Genomic DNA, 19,937 nt, shown 5'->3' with positions numbered 1-19,937 from the left:
TTGCTTGGTTACACGATGTTTATCCTGGTTACGTGTGCAGGGAGCCAGAGAGCGCATATACGCAGCAAAATCCTACGGATCGCACTGCTCAAAAAACGTTACAGGCTGCGTTGCTCCCGCCCGGCGGTCAGTTAAAAAACGACTGACCGCGACGCAGCGGATGCAACGCAGCATCATCAGTCACAATCCGTCACTAATAGAAGCCTATGGGGGAAAAAACAGGATTCCTGCAAAATATTTTGCAGGATACCGTAATTCCTCAAGGCTACGGATTGTGACTGATGCAAAACAACGAAAATGTGAACTTAGCCTTATAGTTATTCCAGTACACTGTATGGTAAAACTTATTGTTTCATTTTAAAAGTACAGCTCATTCCGCAAAAAATGAGCCCTCGCATGACCATATTGACTGAAAAAATAAAGTTACGTCACTCGGAAGAAGAATGGCGAAAAAACCCCAAAAAAAACGGAAAGCGAAAAATCAGCCGGTCGTGAAGAGGTTAACTAAAGTTTTGTACCTTATTAAATAAATGAAAGATAAAGCTTTTTACCAAAATATTTTTTTTTTTTAATTTGTTAACTTATTGTAAATGAAGAGAGTTTGGAGTGGAGATCGTGCTGGAGGGGCCGACAGAGCGGACCACTGCGACGGTGGGAGTATGGAGGGCGGATTGTGGTGGTGAAGGAGCAGAACTTACAGAAGGTGACGTGCTGGAGAAAAAAAACGGGGGATGGGATGGGATTTGGTAAGGTTTGAGGGGTGGAGTGGAGGGATTGGGAGACAGAAGAGGTGGTGGGTGGAGAAGAGGGTTGTATTTGGGGCATGATGGGTGTGGAAGGAGACTGGTGGTAGTGGGCAGGGAGTGGAGGCACAGGTGCTGTGGTTGGGAACTGGTACGGGGCAGGGTGCTGGTACTGGGCAGGTTGCTGGTACTGGACAGTGGCTGGAGGGGGGGCAGGTTGCTGGTACTGGACAGTGGCTGGAGGGGGGGCAGGTTGCTGGTACTGAGCAGGTTGCTGGTACTGAGCAGGTTGCTGGTACTGGGCAGGTTGCTGGTACTGGGCAGTGGCTGGAGGGGGGGCAGGTTGCTGGTACTGGGCAGGTTGCTGGTACTGGGCAGGTTGCTGGTACTGGGCAGGTTGCTGGAGGGGGGGCAGGTTGCTGGTACTGGGCCGGTTGCTGGTACTGGGCCGGTTGCTGGTACTGGGCAGGTTGCTGGTACTGGACAGTGGCTGGAGGGGGGGGAGGTTGCTGGTACTGGGCAGTGGCTGGAGGGGGGGCAGCTTGCTGGTACTGGGCAGGAGGAGGAGGCGGGACAGTGGCTGGATGCTGAAACGGGGCAGGTTGGGGATGAACTACCGGGGTGGGTGGAGAGGGTTGGGAGCTAACTTGCGCTAGAGCACACAGGCAGGCTTGCATTACATGCATCTGCTGGTCAGGAGACAGCTTCTCCATGCGCTCGACTACGGCCTGGAAAAAGGAGTGATTGGGCGATTTTCTTGCATCTAGAAGCATCCTATCCAGACGCGTGCTCAGTTGGAGCATTCTGTTCTGCAGGAGGCTGAATCCAGCACTTATTTGCTCGGAGAACAGTTTTAGGGTGTTCAGGAAGGATGCATTTAGGTGCAAGAACTCGGGCGCATAGCTCCTCTCCTGACCCCTCTGGCTCTGCCGCCCAGAACCCAAGGGTGCTCTATAGGTGTCAGCAGGGTCAGAGGGGTGGGGTACAGGGAACGCTACCTCGTCACCAGCAGCTTCATGTAGCGAGGTCTGCCGAGATGCTCCAGCGCTGGTGGAAGGGACTGAGGGACCAGATGTGAGGGAAGGCAGGGAAGGTGCAGATGGGTGGGGTCTGTCGAAGTGGTCCCCGGTGGCGGACTCCTGTGGAATCGCTCCAGAAGGGTTGGACGCCGCTGGCCCCCGAGTGCTACTGACGGTGCTGGGGTAGAAAGAAAAAAAAAAATTGTAATTAATATATTGCTATTACTTGGCCCTGGCTGAAAGCTAAAAAAGTAAACATTTTTACTTATTAAATGTGTGGAATATTTACCTTCTGCACACCATAGTTGTCCGGAGGAACGACAGGGCTCGGGCGTGCTTGTACTTGGATCTGCGTCCTCCGGATCCTCTCGGGGCCAGCATCTCTTTATTGATCTCCTTCTTGAAGCGATCCCTGAGTGACCGCCACCGCCTGATAACTCTGTCCCCTGTATAAAGAAAGCACAAACTGGTTAGTATCCGACACATTACATCCCGCAACATAACCTACTGAACCGTGAATACTTACGCGCTTGATTCTGGGCCCGAGCACCGAGGTCCTCCCAACCTTCAACCACCTGGTGGCACACTTCCTCCCAGAGCCGACGCGTCACAACAACATTACCGTGGCGACTGTCCCCCATGTCCCACAGCGGCTCCCGCTCTCGGACTACATCGATGAGGAGGTCAATGTCTAGACCTCCTGCCCCCTCACCGTCAGAGTCGGGAGCACACTGTGAAGCCTGTTAAAAAAGACAAAAACAAAAATATTACACTCAAGTTGAAAAAAAAAACAAAAACAAAAAAACCCCCAACCACTTACTCTCTGCTGACCGCCCCAATGCTCACGCCGACGACCCTGGGAGGCGCTGTGAGGACCTCTATGTTCAGCCCTAGAATTGGAAGACTATAAAAAAAAAAAAAAAATAAATAAAAAATAAACATTATGTGCTTGGATGTCGGCTTAGGTGTTGGTTATACTGTGATGTCTGCGATGCATCTTACACTGTGCGCGCCCGCTCCGGGCCTCTCTCCACCCCGTCCGTCTCCTTCTGAGAGCCGCTCTGATGCTGCAGCTTCCTGTTAAAAAAATAAAAAACAAAAAAGAAGGGAATTTTGTTTACTTACCGTAAATTCCTTTTCTTCTAGCTCTAATTGGGAGACCCAGACAATTGGGTGTATAGGCTATGCCTCCGGAGGCCGCACAAAGTATTACACTCAAAAGTGTTAAGCCCCTCCCCTTCTGCCTATACACCCCCCGTGCTCCCACGGGCTCCTCAGTTTTGGTGCAAAAGCAAGAAGGAGGAAAAAGAATTATAAACTGGTTTAAAGTAACTTCAATCCGAAGGAATATCGGAGAACTGAAACCATTCAACATGAACAACATGTGTACACAAAAACAGGGGCGGGCGCTGGGTCTCCCAATTAGAGCTAGAAGAAAAGGAATTTACGGTAAGTAAACAAAATTCCCTTCTTCTTTGTCGCTCTATTGGGAGACCCAGACAATTGGGACGTCCAAAAGCAGTCCCTGGGTGGGTAAAATAATACCTCGTAAGAGAGCCGTAAAACGGCCTCTTCCTACAGGTGCGCAATCGCCGCCTGAAGGACTCGTCTACCTAGGCTGGCATCCGCCGAAGCATAGGTATGCACCTGATAGTGCTTCGTGAAAGTGTGCAGGCTCGACCAGGTAGCCGCCTGACACACCTGCTGAGCCGTAGCCTGGTGCCTCAAAGCCCAGGACGCGCCCACGGCTCTGGTAGAATGGGCCTTCAGCCCTGAGGGAACCGGAAGCCCAGCCGAACGGTAAGCTTCGATAATTGGCTCCTTGATCCACCGAGCCAGGGTTGATTTGGAAGCCTGTGACCCTTTACGCTGGCCAGCGACAAGGACAAAGAGTGCATCCGAGCGGCGCAGGGGCGCCGTACGAGAAATGTAGAGTCTGAGTGCTCTCACCAGATCTAACAAGTGCAAATCCTTTTCACATTGGTGAACTGGATGAGGACAAAAAGAAGGTAAGGAGATATCCTGATTGAGATGAAAGGGGGATACCACCTTAGGGAGAAATTCCGGAACCGGACGCAGAACCACCTTGTCCTGGTGAAACACCAGGAAGGGAGCTTTGCATGACAGTGCAGCTAGCTCAGACACTCTGCGAAGTGAAGTGACTGCTACTAGAAAAACCACTTTCTGCGAAAGGCGTGAGAGACAAATATCCCTCATTGGCTCGAATGGTGGTTTATGAAGAACCATCAGCACCCTGTTCAGATCCCAGGGTTCTAACGGCCGCTTGTAAGGAGGGACGATGTGACAAACCCCCTGCAGGAACGTGCGTACCTGTGGAAGTCTGGCTAGGCGCTTCTGGAAAAACACAGAGAGCGCTGAGACTTGTCCCTTAAGGGAGCCGAGCGACAAACCCTTTTCCAGTCCAGATTGAAGGAAGGACAGAAAAGTGGGCAAGGCAAAAGGCCAGGGAGAAATACCCTGAGCAGAGCACCATGACAGGAAAATTTTCCACGTCCTGTGGTAGATCTTGGCGGACGTTGGTTTCCTAGCTTGTCTCATAGTGGCAATGACGTCTTGAGATAACCCTGAGGACGCTAGGATCCAGGACTCAATGGCCACACAGTCAGGTTGAGGGCCGCAGAATTCAGATGGAAAAACGGCCCTTGAGATAGCAAGTCTGGTCGGTCTGGTAGTGCCCACGGTTGGCCGACCGTGAGATGCCACAGATCCGGGTACCACGACCGCCTCGGCCAGTCTGGAGCGACGAGGATGACGCGGCGGCAGTCGGCCCTGATCTTGCGTAACACTCTGGGCAACAGTGCCAGCGGAGGAAACACATAAGGGAGCTGAAACTGCGACCAATCCTGAACTAAGGCGTCTGCCGCCAGAGCTCTGGGATCTTGAGACCGTGCCATGAACGCCGGTACCTTGTTGTTGTGCCGGGACGCCATGAGGTCGACGTCCGGCATCCCCCAGCGGCAACAGATCTCCTGAAACACGTCCGGGTGAAGGGACCATTCCCCTGCGTCCATGCCCTGGCGACTGAGATAATCTGCTTCCCAGTTTTCCACGCCTGGAATGTGAACTGCGGAGATGGTGGAGGCCGTGGCTTCCACCCACAGCAGAATCCGCCGGACTTCCTGGAAGGCTTGCCGACTGCGTGTGCCGCCCTGGTGGTTGATGTATGTGGAATTGTCTGACTGAATTCTGATCTGCTTGCCTTCCAGCCACTGCTGGAACGCTTTCAGGGCAAGATACACTGCCCGTATTTCCAGAACATTTATCTGAAGCGAGGACTCTTGCTGGGTCCACGTACCCTGAGCCCTGTGGTGGAGAAAAACCGCTCCCCACCCTGACAGACTCGCGTCCGTCGTGACCACCTCCCAGGATGGGGGTAGGAAGGATTTCCCTTTCGATAATGAAGTGGGAAGAAGCCACCACCGAAGGGAAGCTTTGGTCGCCTGCGAGAGGGAGACGTTCCTGTCGAGGGACGTCGGCTTCCTGTCCCATTTGCGTAGGATGTCCCATTGAAGAGGACGCAGGTGAAACTGCGCGAAAGGAACTGCCTCCATTGCTGCCACCATCTTCCCCAGGAAGTGCATGAGGCGCCTCAAGGTGTGTGACCGACCTTGAAGGAGAGATTGTACCCCTGTCTGTAGTGACCGCTGCTTGATCAGCGGAAGCTTCACTATCGCTGAGAGGGTATGAAACTCCATGCCAAGGTATGTCAGCGATTGGGCCGGTGTCAGATTTGACTTTGGAAAATTGATGATCCACCCGAAACTCTGGAGAGTCTCCAGGGTAGCGTCGAGGCTGTGTTGGCATGCCTCTAGAGAGGGTGCCTTGATCAACAGATCGTCCAAGTACGGGATCACCGAGTGACCCTGAGAGTGGAGGACCGCTACTACAGTAGCCATAACCTTGGTGAAAACCCGTGGGGCTGTTGCCAGGCCGAACGGCAGTGCCACAAACTGCAGGTGTTCGTTCCCTATGGCGAAGCGCAAGAAGCGCTGGTGCTCTGGAGCAATCTGTACGTGGAGATAAGCATCTTTGATATCGATCGATGCAAGGAAATCTCCCTGGGACATTGAGGCGATGAGGGAGCGGAGGGATTCCATCCGGAACCGCCTGGTCTTTACGTGTTTGTTGAGAAGTTTCAGGTCCAGGACAGGTCGGAAAGACCCGTCCTTCCTTGGGACCACAAACAAGTTGGAGTAAAAACCGTGGCCCTGTTGCTGAAGAGGAACAGGGACCACCACTCCTTCTGCCTTCAGAATGCCCAGCGCCTGCAGAAGAGCCTCGGCTCGCTCGGGAGGCGGGGATGCCCTGAAGAATCGAGTCGGGGGACGAGAGGTGAACTCTATCTTGTAACCGTGAGACAGAATGTCTCTCACCCAACGGTCTTTTACCCGTGGCAGCCAGGTGTCGCAAAAGCGGGAGAGCCTGCCACCGACCGAGGATGCGGAGTGAGGATGCCGAAAGTCATGAGGAAGCCGCTTTGGTAGCGGCACCTCCGGTGGTCTGTTTAGGACGTGACTTAGACCGCCATGCATCAGAGTTCCTTTGATCTTTCTGAGGCCTTTTGGACGAGGAGAATTGGGACCTGCCCGCGCCCCGAAAGGACCGAAACCTCGACTGCCCCTTCCTCTGTTGGGGTATGTTCGGTTTGGGCTGGGGTAAGGATGTATCCTTTCCCTTGGATTGTTTGATGATTTCATCCAAACGCTCGCCAAACAATCGTTCGCCAGAAATTGGCAAACTGGTTAAGCGCTTTTTGGAAACAGAATCTGCCTTCCATTCCCGTAGCCACAAGGCCCTGCGGAGTACCACCGAATTGGCGGCTGCAACCGCCGTACGGCTCGCAGAGTCCAGGACAGCATTAATAGCGTAAGACGCAAATGCCGACGTCTGAGTGGTTATGGACGCCACCTGTAGCGCGGACGTGCGTGTGGCTGCGTCAATTTGCGCTTGACCTGCTGAGATAGCTTGTAGCGCCCATACGGCTGCGAATGCTGGGGCAAAAGAAGCGCCGATAGCTTCATAGATGGATTTCAACCAGAGCTCCATCTGCCTGTCAGTGGCATCTTTGAGTGAAGCCCCATCTTCCACTGCAAGTATGGATCTAGCTGCCAGTCTGGAGATTGGAGGATCCACTTTGGGACACTGAGCCCAACTTTTGACCACGTCAGGGGGAAAGGGATAACGTGTATCCTTAAGGCGCTTAGAAAAACGCTTATCTGGACAAGCATGGTGATTCTGGACTGCCTCTCTGAAATCAGAGTGGTCCAGAAACATACTCGGTGTACGCTTGGGAAACCTGAAACGGAATTTCTCCTGCTGGGAAGCTGACTCCTCCACCGGAGGAGCTGAGGGAGAAATATCCAACATACGATTGATGGACGCAATAAGGTCGTTCACTATGGCGTCCCCGTCCGGAGTATCAAGATTGAGAGCGGCCTCAGGATCAGAATCCTGATCAGCTACTTCCGCGTCATCAACCAGCGATTCCCCTCGCTGAGACCCTGAACAATATGAGGATGTCGAGGGAAAATCTAAGCAAGCTCGCTTAGTCGGTCTGGGGCTGGGGTCTGTGTCAGAACCCTCAGCTTGGGATCCATGAGATACCCCGGGAGGACATTGTTGGTCCAGCTGAGGTGGGCCAGGGGACAAAGATTCAACAGAGTCCCTGTGCTGAGATACTGGTCTGGACTGCAAGGCTTCTAGTATCTTAGCCATAGTCTCAGAGAGTTTTGCAAACTCCGTCCCTGTCACCTGAACAGTGTTAGCAGGTGGCTCCCCCTGGGCCCCCCCTATCAGAGGCTCTGGCTGAGTAAGAGCCACAGGGGCCGAACAGTGCACACAATGAGGGTCAGTGGAACCTGCCGGTAGCGGGGTCGTACATGCGGCGCAGGCAGCATAAAAAGCCTGTGTTTTGGCACCCCTGCCTTTCGTGGGCGCCATGCTATTATCTTCCCTGAGTAACACAATAGGGTATATAGCCAGAAATCAACTGTGCACCATACAGTGTAAAATAAACATATAATGTTACACTACTGCACAATGGGGCTAGCACCACAGGTGCTGCTTACCACCCGCTTAAAGCGGTTGTGAGGCCACCAGAGTCCCTGCCTGGGTCTCCCAGATTTTGTCCCCCTCTGCAGCGTCCGAGGAGCTGACAGGAATGCGTCCTGAGGAGAGGAGGGAGCCGTGGGCGTGACCCAGAAAGAGCGGGAACTGGTGCCTGCACTGTGCACAGTGAGGGGAGTGGAGTATGCAAAGCATGCTCCAGCCCTCAGTGCTGCTCGTTCTGTGCAGCGTCCCGCCCTTCCCCTGCCTGTCAGGGCTATGGGCGGGAGGAAAGGAAACTAGGCCGCAAAAAGCCGGGGACTCTAGTAATAAACGCGGCCGCCGTAAAAGCGCGGCCGGCGTGGAAGTCCCCGGCGCACTACAAGTCCCAGCCGCGCCGCAGTGTTTCCATGGCAGCGGCGGTCAGTGCGGCAGTCCCTATACATAAACACACTCAGCAACGCTGAGTGTGTAATGGCACATATTAACCCGGTCAGCGCCGCGGTCCCCGGTGCACTAGCACACCCAGCAAAGCTGGAGTGTTGCTGTGCGTGGTCCCCACGGGGACACAGAGTACCTCCAAGTAGCAGGGCCATGTCCCTGAACGATACCCGGCTCCTATCCAGCAGGCTCCACAGGAGTTGTGGATGAAGCACGGTCTCAGTGCCTGGAGACCGATAGGATCCCACTTCCACCAGAGCCCTGAGGGGGATGGGGAAGGAAAACAGCATGTGGGCTCCAGCCTCCGTACCCGCAATGGATACCTCAACCTTACAACACCGCCGACAAGAGTGGGGTGAGAAGGGAGCATGCTGGGGGCCCTATATGGGCCCACTTTTCTTCCATCCGACATGGTCAGCAGCTGCTGCTGACCAATCTGTGGAGCTGTGCGTGCGTGTCTGACCTCCTTCGCACAAAGCAAAAAAACTGAGGAGCCCGTGGGAGCACGGGGGGTGTATAGGCAGAAGGGGAGGGGCTTAACACTTTTGAGTGTAATACTTTGTGCGGCCTCCGGAGGCATAGCCTATACACCCAATTGTCTGGGTCTCCCAATAGAGCGACAAAGAAAAATAAAATTAATGCATATAAAGTTGTGTACAGAAAATGTTATAAAAAAAAAAATAAAAAATAAAATTAATGCATATAAAGTTGTGTACAGAAAATGTTATAAAAAAAAAATAAAAAATAAAATTAATGCATATAAAGTTGTGTACAGAAAATGTTATAAAAAAATAAAATTAATGCATATAAAGTTGTTATAAAAAAAATAAATAAAATTAATGCATATAAAGTTGTGTACAGAAAATGTTATAAAAAAAAAAATAAAAAATAAAATTAATGCATATAAAGTTGTGTACAGAAAATGTTATAAAAAAAAAATAAAAAATAAAATTAATGCATATAAAGTTGTGTACAGAAAATGTTATAAAAAAATAAAATTAATGCATATAAAGTTGTGTACAGAAAATGTTATAAAAAAAAAAATAAAAAATAAAATTAATGCATATAAAGTTGTGTACAGAAAATGTTATAAAAAAAAAATAAAAAATAAAATTAATGCATATAAAGTTGTGTACAGAAAATGTTATAAAAAAATAAAATTAATGCATATAAAGTTGTTATAAAAAAAATAAATAAAATTAATGCATATAAAGTTGTGTACAGAAAATGTTATAAAAAAAAAAATAAAAAATAAAATTAATGCATATAAAGTTGTGTACAGAAAATGTTATAAAAAAAAAATAAAAAATAAAATTAATGCATATAAAGTTGTGTACAGAAAATGTTATAAAAAAATAAAATTAATGCATATAAAGTTGTTATAAAAAAAATAAATAAAATTAATGCATATAAAGTTGTGTACAGAAAATGTTATAAAAAAAAATAAAAATAAAATTAATGCATATAAAGTTGTGTACAGAAAATGTTATAAAAAAAATAATGCATATAAAGTTGTGTACAGAAAATGTTATCACAAAAAAATAAAAATTAATGCATGTAAAGTTGTGAACAGAAAATGTTATAAAAAAAAAAAATATAAAATTAATGCATATAAAAGTTATCACAAAAAAATAAAATAAATAAATAAATAAAAAATTACCTCTGTTCGCACACGACGTGAGGGAGGGCTCCCAGAAGAAGACATATTTGAGACCGGCTGGCCGCGTCGCTGGTGGACCAGGCAACTTTCTGCAAGAAATAAACACGATTGTAGCTAATTATACTAAGATTTTTTCTGTGTTGTACGCAGATTTAGAAAATAAAAAGGTAGCTCCATACCCTTTAGGATTTCAACCCCTCCCTCCCCCCCCCAAAAAAAAAATCCCCCTATGCCTACCAAACAAAAAAATGTTAACTATCTTGGTAACATGCTAAACCATTCCCCCCTGTAATTAAAAGGTTTTAGATATGTGCGATGTGCAAGCAAAAATAACCCTCCCCCTCCAGGATTTCCCCCAAAAAATCAAACATAACACACCCAAACAGTACCTTGCAAACACCATTGGACAGTAAATACCCTCCTTACCACTTTAAATCCATAAGACTCCACATATTATAATATATTTTTTTTATATATATATATTTATATTATATTAGACCACAGATGTAAAGTTTTAAAGGCTCAATTTCTGCATTCCCCATTTGTATACACCAGTTTTTTTTTAGTTTTTTTTTAAAATTCAACTTCAAACACCCCTGTATTGCATGTAAACCAAAATAACCAGCACAGGTGCTTTCTGTGAGACAAAACCCAAAAATCTAAACTTACCCTTATCCTGGTGAAATGATACTACGGATGCCAAAATTTTGGAACAATTGTAATATTTTGTTTAACTTTTTTTTTTTTCTTTTTTTTTACCTTTTTGTTTTGAAACAAAGTAGGAGCCACACAGCTCTGTATTGAAATACAAGGACAGTAATTAAAAGAAAAAAAAAATTGCTTGCCTAGACACTGCAACTCCCTCTGGCTGGACTCTCTTTCCCTGGCTGGGCTCCCTCCCGCTGGCTGGTCTCCCTCCCGCTGGCTGGGCTCCCTCCCCCTGGGTGGACTGCCTCCCCCTGGGTGGACTGCCTTCCCCTAGGTGGACTGCCTTCCGCTGGCTGGGCTGCCTCCAGCTGGCTGGGCTCCCTCCCCCTGGGTGGACTGCCTCCCGCTAGCTGGACTGCCTCCTCCTGGGTGGACTGCCTCCCGCTAGCTGGACTGCCTCCCCCTGGCTGGGCTCCCTCCCCCTGGCTGGCTGGACGGGCTCCCTCCCCCTGGCTGGCTGGACGGGCTCCCTCCCCCTGGCTGGCTGGACGGGCTCCCTCCACCTGGCTGGCTGGACGGGCTCCCTCCCCCTGGCTGGCTGGACGGGCTCCCTCCCCCTGGCTGGCTGGACGGGCTCCCTCCCCCTGGCTGGCTGGACGGGCTCCCTCCCCCTGGCTGGCTGGACGGGCTCCCTCCCCCTGGCTGGCTGGACGGGCTCCCTCCCCCTGGCTGGCTGGCTGGACTGCCTCTCCCCCTGGCTGGCTGGACTGCTTCCCGCTGGCTGGGCTCCCTCCCGCTGGCTGGCTGGACTGCCTCCCGCTGGCTGGCTGGACTGCCTCCCGCTGGCTGGGCTCCCTCCCGCTGGCTGGACTGCCTCCCGCTGGCTGGCTGGACTGCCTCCCGCTCGCTGGGCTCCCTCCCGCTGGCTGGCTGGACTGCCTCCCGCTGGCTGGCTGGACTGCCTCCCGCTGGCTGGACTGCCTCCCGCTGGCTGGGCTCCCTCCCGCTGGCTGGGCTCCCTCCCCCTGGGTGGACTCCCTCCCGCTGGCTGGACTGCCTCTCCTGGGTGGGCTCCCTTCCCCTGGGTGGACTGCCTCCCGCTGGCTGGGCTGCCTCCTGCTGGCTGGGCTCCCTCTCGTTGGCTGGCTGGACTGCCTCCCGCTAGCTGGACTGCCTCCCCCTGGGTGGACTGCCTCCCCCTGGGTGGACTGCCTCCCGCTAGCTGGACTGCCTCCCCCTGGGTGGACTGCCTCCCGCTAGCTGGACTGCCTCCCCCTGGCTGGCTGGGCTCCCTCCCCCTGGCTGGCTGGACTGGCTCCCTCCCCCTGGCTGGCTGGACGGGCTCCCTCCCCCTGGCTGGCTGGACGGGCTCCCTCCCCCTGGCTGGCTGGACGGGCTCCCTCCCCCTGGCTGGCTGGACGGGCTCCCTCCCCCTGGCTGGCTGGACGGGCTCCCTCCCCCTGGCTGGCTGGACGGGCTCCCTCCCCCTGGCTGGCTGGACGGGCTCCCTCCCCCTGGCTGGCTGGGCTCCCTCCCCCTGGCTGGGCTCCCTCCCGTTGGCTGGCTAGACTGCCTCCCCCTGGCTGGGCTCCCTCCCGTTGGCTGGCTGGACTGCCTCCCGCTGGCTGGGCTCCCTCCCGCTGGCTGGCTGGACTGCTTCCTGCTGGCTGGGCTCCCTCCCGCTGGCTGGACTGCCTCCTGCTGGCTGGGCTCCCTCCCGCTGGCTGGCTGGACTGCCTCCCGCTGGCTGGGCTCCCTCCCGCTGGCTGGCTGGGCTCCCTCCCGCTGGCTGGCTGGACTGCCTCCCGCTGGCTGGCTGGACTGCCTCCCGCTGGCTGGCTGGACTGCCTCCCGCTTGCTGGGCTCCCTCCCGCTGGCTGGCTGGACTGCCTCCTGCTGGCTGGGCTTCCTCCCGCTGACTGCCTTGCTGGGACATTGATGAGTGAAGCCCTACGTTGACAGGTTTATATACCTTTCCTAAATAATAATTGGAGCATGCTCAGTTAAGAAAAAAAAAACGGAATCCGTTCCCAGATTCCATCATTTGATGGATTATGACGGATCCTGCACCCATGGGCTTCCATTCTACCAAACGACGGACGGCGACGGATCGGTCTGTGTCTTATTTTTCAACGTAGACAAACAACGTTACTTTGCCCGTCATCTTCATCCTCCGGACAAACAATTTCCAACGGATGAAACGTGAGGCCATCCGTCGCTTAGGCCTCTTTCACACATCAGTTTTTATGCCATCAGTCAAAATCTGTTTTCTCGACGGATCAGAGTAGCTGGGAGCTAAATAATACTTGGAGCATGCTCAGTTTAAAAAAAAAAAAACCAAAAAAAAAAAACACCAAAAAATGGAATCCATCGCCGGATTCCGTCATTTGATGCATGATGACGGATCCTGCACCCATAGACTTCCATTCTACCAAATTACGGAGGATGACGGATCCTGCGCCCATAGGCTTCCAGTCTATCAAATGACGGATGACGACGGATCCTGCGCCCATAGACTTCCAGTCTATCAAATGACGGATGATGACGGATCCTGCGCCCATAGGCTTCCAGTCTATCAAATGACGGATGACGACGGATCCTGCGCCCATAGGCTTCCAGTCTATCAAATGACGGATGATGACGGATCCTGCGCCCATAGGCTTCCAGTCTATCAAATGACGGATGATGACGGATCCTGCGCCCATAGGCTTCCAGTCTATCAAATGACGGATGACGACGGATCCTGCGCCCATAGACTTCCAGTCTATCAAATGACGGATGATGACGGATCCTGCGCCCATAGGCTTCCAGTCTATCAAATGACGGATGACGACGGATCCTGCGCCCATAGACTTCCAGTCTATCAAATGACGGATGATGACGGATCCTGCGCCCATAGGCTTCCAGTCTATCAAATGACGGATGACGACGGATCCTGCGCCCATAGACTTCCAGTCTAGCAAATGACGGATGACGACGGATCCTGCGCCCATAGACTTCCAGTCTAGCAAATGACGGATGATGACGGATTCTGCGCCCATAGACTTCCAGTCTAGCAAATGACGGATGACAACGGATCCTGTGCCCATAGGCTTCCAGTCTATCAAATGACGGATGCTGCGCCCATAGAGTTCCAGTCTATCACGACTGATCCTGCGCCCATAGGCTCCCACTATACGAAACGACGGACAGCGATGGATCAGTCACCGTCTGATTTTTCGACATAGACAAAAAAAAAAACGTTACTTTGTCCATAGTCTCCATCCGCCGGACAATTTTCGACAGATCTGTTGAACGACGGGTGAAACAATCCGTCGCTAATACAAGTCGATGGAAAAAAAAAAAAAAAACCACGGATCACAGGCATCAGTCGCTGGATCAGTTTTTTTTTTTTTTTCCCCCTAAAATTCAACGGACTGTGACTGATGGCAAAAAAAACTGATGTGTGAAAGGGGCCCAATGCAGAGCGGCCATTCCCAGGCACACTAGCAGCACCGCCGCTGCTTTTCTTTCACAATTGGTGACTATTCCACATGTGGGACCCCTCTGATCATAAAGCAGTGACATTCTGCAGATACATTATTACTTTGTAGGGCATTAGAGCTAGAGTTGAGCGAGTACCTAACTATTCATAGTCACGATACTCATAACGAGCACTGTCTAATACTCGCGTATTCGTTCCTAGTAGTGTGTGCAATGCAAGTCAATGGGGAAAAACTCGCAATGTAACAAGTAACCTGAATTCTGCACTATTCACTACTCGCACGAATCGTACGACATTCGGGTTACTCATTACATTGCGAGTATTCCCCATTGACTTGCATTGCACACGTTATTTGGAGCGAATAATACTCTTGTAGACGGTGCTCGTTATGAGTATAGCGAGTACGAATAGTTAGATACTCGCTCAACTAATCAGTTAATTTTCATCTGCAGAATTTCTTGTGGATAATCCGTGTATTAGAGTAATGCATGCGATGTGCTCGGTTTTGTGGATGAGTTTTCAGGGGACAATAAGAGAAAATTTAGGCTACGAGCCCACGATCAGTGTTTGCAGTGTTTTGGATGTAATGTGTTTTCTCTGCGTTGTACAGTACAAGCACAGTGGATGGGATTTTTTTTTTTTTAAATCTCCTGCCCACTGTGCTTGTTTTTTCCCCGCAGCAAACACTAACCTGCAGTGCGTGTTCCCAGACCGCAGCATGTCAATTGCTTGCTGCGGAATCACATTCGTCCTCTGTACGGAGAACACAAGCCCCGCACCCTGATCATGGGTACAAGCAGCTGCGGTCTCCTGCGGAGGAGACTCGTGGACCTGCAGATCAGGACCCGCCGCATCCAGGACACAGTGAGTCCCGATCGTGGGCACATACCCATAAAGTGTGAAAAGACCGGAGCTGCAGACTCCAAAGCCACGGTCTGCACTGTAAAGGGAGAAATCAGCAGCGACATTCGGAGCATGAATGCACAAAGGGTAACATGGTACAAATGATGCCAAATTTCTGCAGCGTAAGGCTGTGTGCACAAAGTGCGGTTTTTAATACAGATTGATGCATTTTGTTGTGAAATCTGCTGGCTTCAGGATAAGCGCGCGAATTTTGGTGCAAAGACTGAGATTTCTGCAGTGCTGTGCACACATTGCTTTTTTTATTTTCCTTGCAGATTTGGTGCAGAAAAAAAAAAAAATCTGCAGCGTGTCAATTGTTGGGGAGGTTTTTTCCCCCCCTCTGCATTGTTTAGCCCTTCCACCCATTAACTTCCCAGAAAAAAAAAAAAAAAAGCTTTTTTGCCAGAAAATTTCTCCACTCTAACTGCAGCATGTGCACATAGTATCAAGCGAGCCACAGGCTATGGGCAATAGCAACATTGCATCAATTTTAGCATTCCCTCTAAGGCCCTGTGCGCACTAGAAAGAAGGGAATTTTGTTACTTACCGTAAATTCCTTTTCTTCTAGCTCTTATTGGGAGACCCAGACGATTGGGGTATAGCTACTGCCCTCCGGAGGCCACACAAAGCACTACACTAAAAAGTGCAAGGCCCCTCCCCTTCTGGCTATACCCCCCCGTGGTATCACGGGTTCTCCAGTTTTAGTGCCAAAGCAAGAAGGAGGAAAGCCAATAACTGGTTTAAACAAATTAACTCCGAATAACGTCGGAGAACTGAAAAACCGTTCAACATGAACAACATGTGTACCCGCAAACAACAAAAAAATCCCGAAGGACAACAGGGCGGGTGCTGGGTCTCCCAATAAGAGCTAGAAGAAAAGGAATTTACGGTAAGTAACAAAATTCCCTTCTTCTTCAGCGCTCTATTGGGAGACCCAGACGATTGGGACGTCCAAAAGCTGTCCCTGGGTGGGTAAAGAGATACCTCATGTTAGAGCTGCAAAACAGCCCTCCCCTACGGGGATGTCACTGCCGCCTGCAGGACTCTTCTACCTAAGCTGGCATCCGCCGAAGCATAGGTATGCACCTGATAATGTTTGGTGAAAGTGTGCAGACTCGACCAGGTAGCTGCCTGGCACACCTGTTGAGCCGAAGCCTGGTGTCGCAAAGCCCAGGACGCACCCACAGCTCTGGTTGAGTGGGCTTTCAGCCCTGAAGGAACCGGAAGCCCAGCAGAACGGTAGGCTTCCAGAATTGGTTCTTTGATCCATCGAGCCAGGGTGGCTTTAGAAGCCTGCGACCCCTTGCGCTGGCCAGTGACAAGGACAAAAAATGCATCTGAACGGCGGATAGGCGCCGTGCGAGAAATATAGATTCTGAGTGCTCTCACCAGATCTAGCAAACGTAAGTCTTTCTCATACCGGTGAACCGGCTGAGGACAAAAGGAAGGCAAGGATATATCCTGATTAAGATGAAACGAGGATACGACCTTAGGGAGAAACTCCGGAATGGGGCGCAGCACTACCTTGTCCTGGTGGAACACTAGGAAGGGAGCCTTGGATGACAGAGCTGCCAGCTCAGACACTCGCCTAAGCGATGTGATCGCAACAAGAAACGCCACTTTCTGTGACAGGCGAGAAAAGGAAACGTCCTTTAGAGGCTCGAAGGGCGGCTTTTGCAGAGCAACTAGTACTCTGTTCAGATCCCATGGATCTAACGGCCGCTTGTACGGGGGCACAATATGACAGACCCCCCTGTAGGAACGTGCGCACCTTAGGAAGACGTGCTAGACGCTTCTGAAAAAACACAGATAGTGCCGAGACTTGCCCTTTAAGGGAGCTGAGCGACAAGCCCTTTTCCAACCCCGATTGCAGGAAGGAAAGAAAAGTGGGCAATGCAAATGGCCAGGGAGACACTCTCTGTGCAGAGCACCAGGATAAGAAAATCTTCCACGTTCTGTGGTAGATCTTAGCAGACGTTGACTTCCTAGCTTGTCTCATTGTGGCTACGACTCCTTGAGATAATCCTGCGGACGCTAGGATCCAGGACTCAATGGCCACACAGTCAGGTTCAGGGCCGCAGAATTCTGATGGAAAAACGGCCCTTGGGACAGTAAGTCTGGTCGGTCTGGCAGTGACCACGGTCGACCGACCGTGAGATGCCACAGATCCGGATACCACGATCTCCTCGGCCAGTCTGGGGCGACGAGTATGACGCGGCTGCAATCGGATCTGATCTTGCGTAACACTCTGGGCAAGAGTGCCAGAGGTGGGAAGACGTATGGGAGCCGGAACTGCGACCAATCTTGAACTAATGCGTCTGCCGCCAGAGCTCTTTGATCGCGCGACCTCGCCATGAATGCCGGGACCTTGTTGTTGTGCCGGGACGCCATTAGGTCGACGTCCGGCACTCCCCATCGGCGACAGATTTCCTGAAACACGTCCGGGTGAAGGGACCACTCCCCTGCGTCCATGCCCTGGCGACTGAGGAAGTCTGCTTCCCAATTTTCTACGCCTGGGATGTGAACCGCGGATATGGTGGATGCTGTGTCCTCCACCCACATTAGAATGCGCCGGACTTCTTGGAATGCTTGCCGACTGCGCGTCCCTCCTTGGTGGTTGATGTATGCCACCGCTGTGGAGTTGTCCGACTGGATTCGGATCTGCTTTCCTTCCAGCCACTGTTGGAAGGCCAGTAGGGCAAGATACACTGCCCTGATTTCCAGAACATTGATCTGAAGGGTGGACTCCTGCGGAGTCCACGTCCCCTGGGCCCTGTGGTGGAGAAACACTGCTCCCCACCCTGACAGACTCGCATCTGTCGTGACCACTGCCCAGGATGGGGGCAGGAAGGATCTTCCCTGAGACAATGAGGTGGGAAGGAGCCACCATTGTAGAGAGTCCTTGGCCGTCTGGGAAAGAGAGACTTTCCTGTCCAGGGACGTTCACTTCCCGTCCCATTGGCGGAGAATGTCCCATTGAAGTGGGCGCAGATGAAACTGCGCAAAGGGAACTGCTTCCATGGCTGCCACCATCTTTCCGAGGAAGTGCATGAGGCGCCGTAAGGGGTGCGACTGGCCTTGAAGGAGGGATTGCACCCCTGTCTGTAGGGACCGCTGCTTGTTCAGCGGAAGCTTCACTCTCGCTGCTCGAGTATGAAACTCCATGCCAAGATACGTTAGCGACTGTGACGGTGACAGATTCGACTTTGGAAAGTTGATGATCCATCCGAACGTCTGTAGAGTCTCCAGCGTAGCATGTAGACTGAGTTGGCATGCCTCTTGAGAGGGTGCCTTGACAAGTAGATCGTCTAGGTAAGGGATCACCGAGTGTCCCTGAGAGTGCAAGACTGCTACCACCGCCGCCATGACCTTGGTGAAGACCCGGGGGGCTGTCGCCAGACCGAATGGCAGAGCTACGAACTGAAGATGGTCGTTTCCTATCACAAAACGTAGAAAACGTTGATGTTCTGTAGCAATTGGCACGTGGAGATAAGCATCTTTGATGTCTATTGAGGCAAGGAAGTCTCCTTGAGACATTGAGGCAACGACAGAGCGGAGGGTTTCCATCCGGAACCGTCTGGCGTGCACATGTTTGCTGAGCAGCTTTAGATCCAGAACAGGACGGAACGAGCCGTCCTTTTTTGGAACCACAAAGAGATTGGAGTAAAACCCTCGCCCTTGTTCCTGAGGCGGTACAGGAACCACTACTCCTTCCGCTCTTAGGGAGTCCACCGCCTGCAGCAGGGCATCTGCTCGGTCTGGATGTGGGGAGGTTCTGAAGAACCGAGCTGGAGGACGAGAACTGAACTCGATTCTGTACCCGCGAGACAAAATGTTTGTCACCCACCGGTCTTTGACCTGTGACATCCAAATGTCGGAAAAGCGGGAGAGCCTGCCCCCGACCGGAGATGCGGAGGGGGGGGGCTGGAAGTCATGAGGTAGCCGCTTTGGAAGCGGTTCCTCCATTTGCTTTCTTGGGGCGTGCGTGAGCCCGCCAGGAATCTGAGACTCTTTGCGTCCTCTGAGTCCCTTTGGACGAGGAGAATTGTGTCTTGCCCGAACCTCGAAAGGACTGAAACCTCTGCTGCCATTTTTTCTGCTGAGGTTTGCTTGATCTGGGCTGGGGTAAGGAAGAGTCTTTACCCTTGGACTGTTTAATGATGTCAGCCAATGGCTCGCCAAACAGTCTATCTCTAGATAAAGGCAAGCTGGTTAAACATTTTTTGGAACCAGCATCTGCTTTCCAGTCCTTTAACCACAAGGCTCTGCGCAAAACTACCGAATTGGCGGACGCCATTGAGGTGCGGCTGGAAGATTCTAGGACCGCATTGATAGCGTAAGACGCAAACGCAGACATCTGCGAGGTAAGGGACGCCACTTGCGGCACCGCTGGATGTATGATAGCATCCACTTTTGCTAAACCAGCTGAAATAGCTTGGAGTGCCCATACGGCTGCGAATGCTGGAGCAAACGACGCGCCGATAGCTTCATAGACAGATTTTAACCAAAGGTCCATCTGTCTGTCATTGGCATCCTTAAGTGAAGCGCCATCCTCCACTGCAACTATGGATCTAGCTGCAAGTTTGGAAATCGGGGGGTCTACTTTTGGACACTGGGTCCAGCGCTTGACCACATCAGGGGGGAAAGGAAAACGTGTATCCTTAGAACGTTTAGAGAAACGCCTTTCTGGATGAGCGTCGTGTTTCTGGATTGACTCTCTGAAGTCAGAGTGATCCAAGAAAGCACTCAATTTACGCTTGGGATAGAGGAAACGAAACTTCTCCTGCTCTGCAGCTGCCTCCTCTGCAGAAGGAGCTGGGGGAGAAATATCCAACAGTCTATTGATGGCTGAGATAAGCTCGTTTACCATGGCGTCCCCATCCGGGGTATCCAGATTGAGAGGGGTTCCAGGATAAGACTCCTGATCACTCTCTTCAGACGCATCACAGGGCGACTGATTGCGCTGAGACCCT

At 51.5% G+C, this 19,937-nt stretch overlaps 1 protein-coding gene across 1 annotated transcript; it reads right to left on the bottom strand.

Annotated features, from left to right (window-relative positions):
* Positions 1–601: 601 nt before the first annotated feature.
* On the bottom strand, positions 602–10,003 carry LOC142256318 (uncharacterized). The gene is made up of 6 exons (XM_075327944.1): positions 9,930–10,003; positions 2,765–2,839; positions 2,583–2,666; positions 2,289–2,502; positions 2,052–2,208; positions 602–1,940 (listed from the first exon to the last, which is right to left on the bottom strand). Exons 1-6 carry the CDS (start codon positions 9,972–9,974, stop codon positions 695–697), a joined length of 1,821 nt encoding a protein of 606 aa, XP_075184059.1. The 5' UTR covers positions 9,975–10,003; the 3' UTR covers positions 602–694.
* Positions 10,004–19,937: the final 9,934 nt, after the last annotated feature.

This window comes from Anomaloglossus baeobatrachus, chromosome 11, assembly GCF_048569485.1.
Source record: "Anomaloglossus baeobatrachus isolate aAnoBae1 chromosome 11, aAnoBae1.hap1, whole genome shotgun sequence".
Classification (NCBI taxonomy): domain Eukaryota; kingdom Metazoa; phylum Chordata; class Amphibia; order Anura; family Aromobatidae; genus Anomaloglossus; species Anomaloglossus baeobatrachus.
The sequence above is the reverse complement of the archived record's forward strand: the minus strand, read 5'-3'. Positions and strand labels throughout refer to the sequence as shown.

Excerpts from the sequence above, each read along its gene's own strand:
- LOC142256318 (XM_075327944.1), bottom strand. The coding sequence starts at position 9,974 with ATGTCTTCTTCTGGGAGCCCTCCCTCACGTCGTGTGCGAACAGAG. Across the intron at positions 2,503-2,582 it reads ATTGGGGCGGTCAGCAGAGA|GCTTCACAGTGTGCTCCCGA; the intron begins GTAAGTGGTTGG and ends CTTTTTTAACAG. Across the intron at positions 1,941-2,051 it reads ACAACTATGGTGTGCAGAAG|CACCGTCAGTAGCACTCGGG; the intron begins GTAAATATTCCA and ends TTTCTACCCCAG.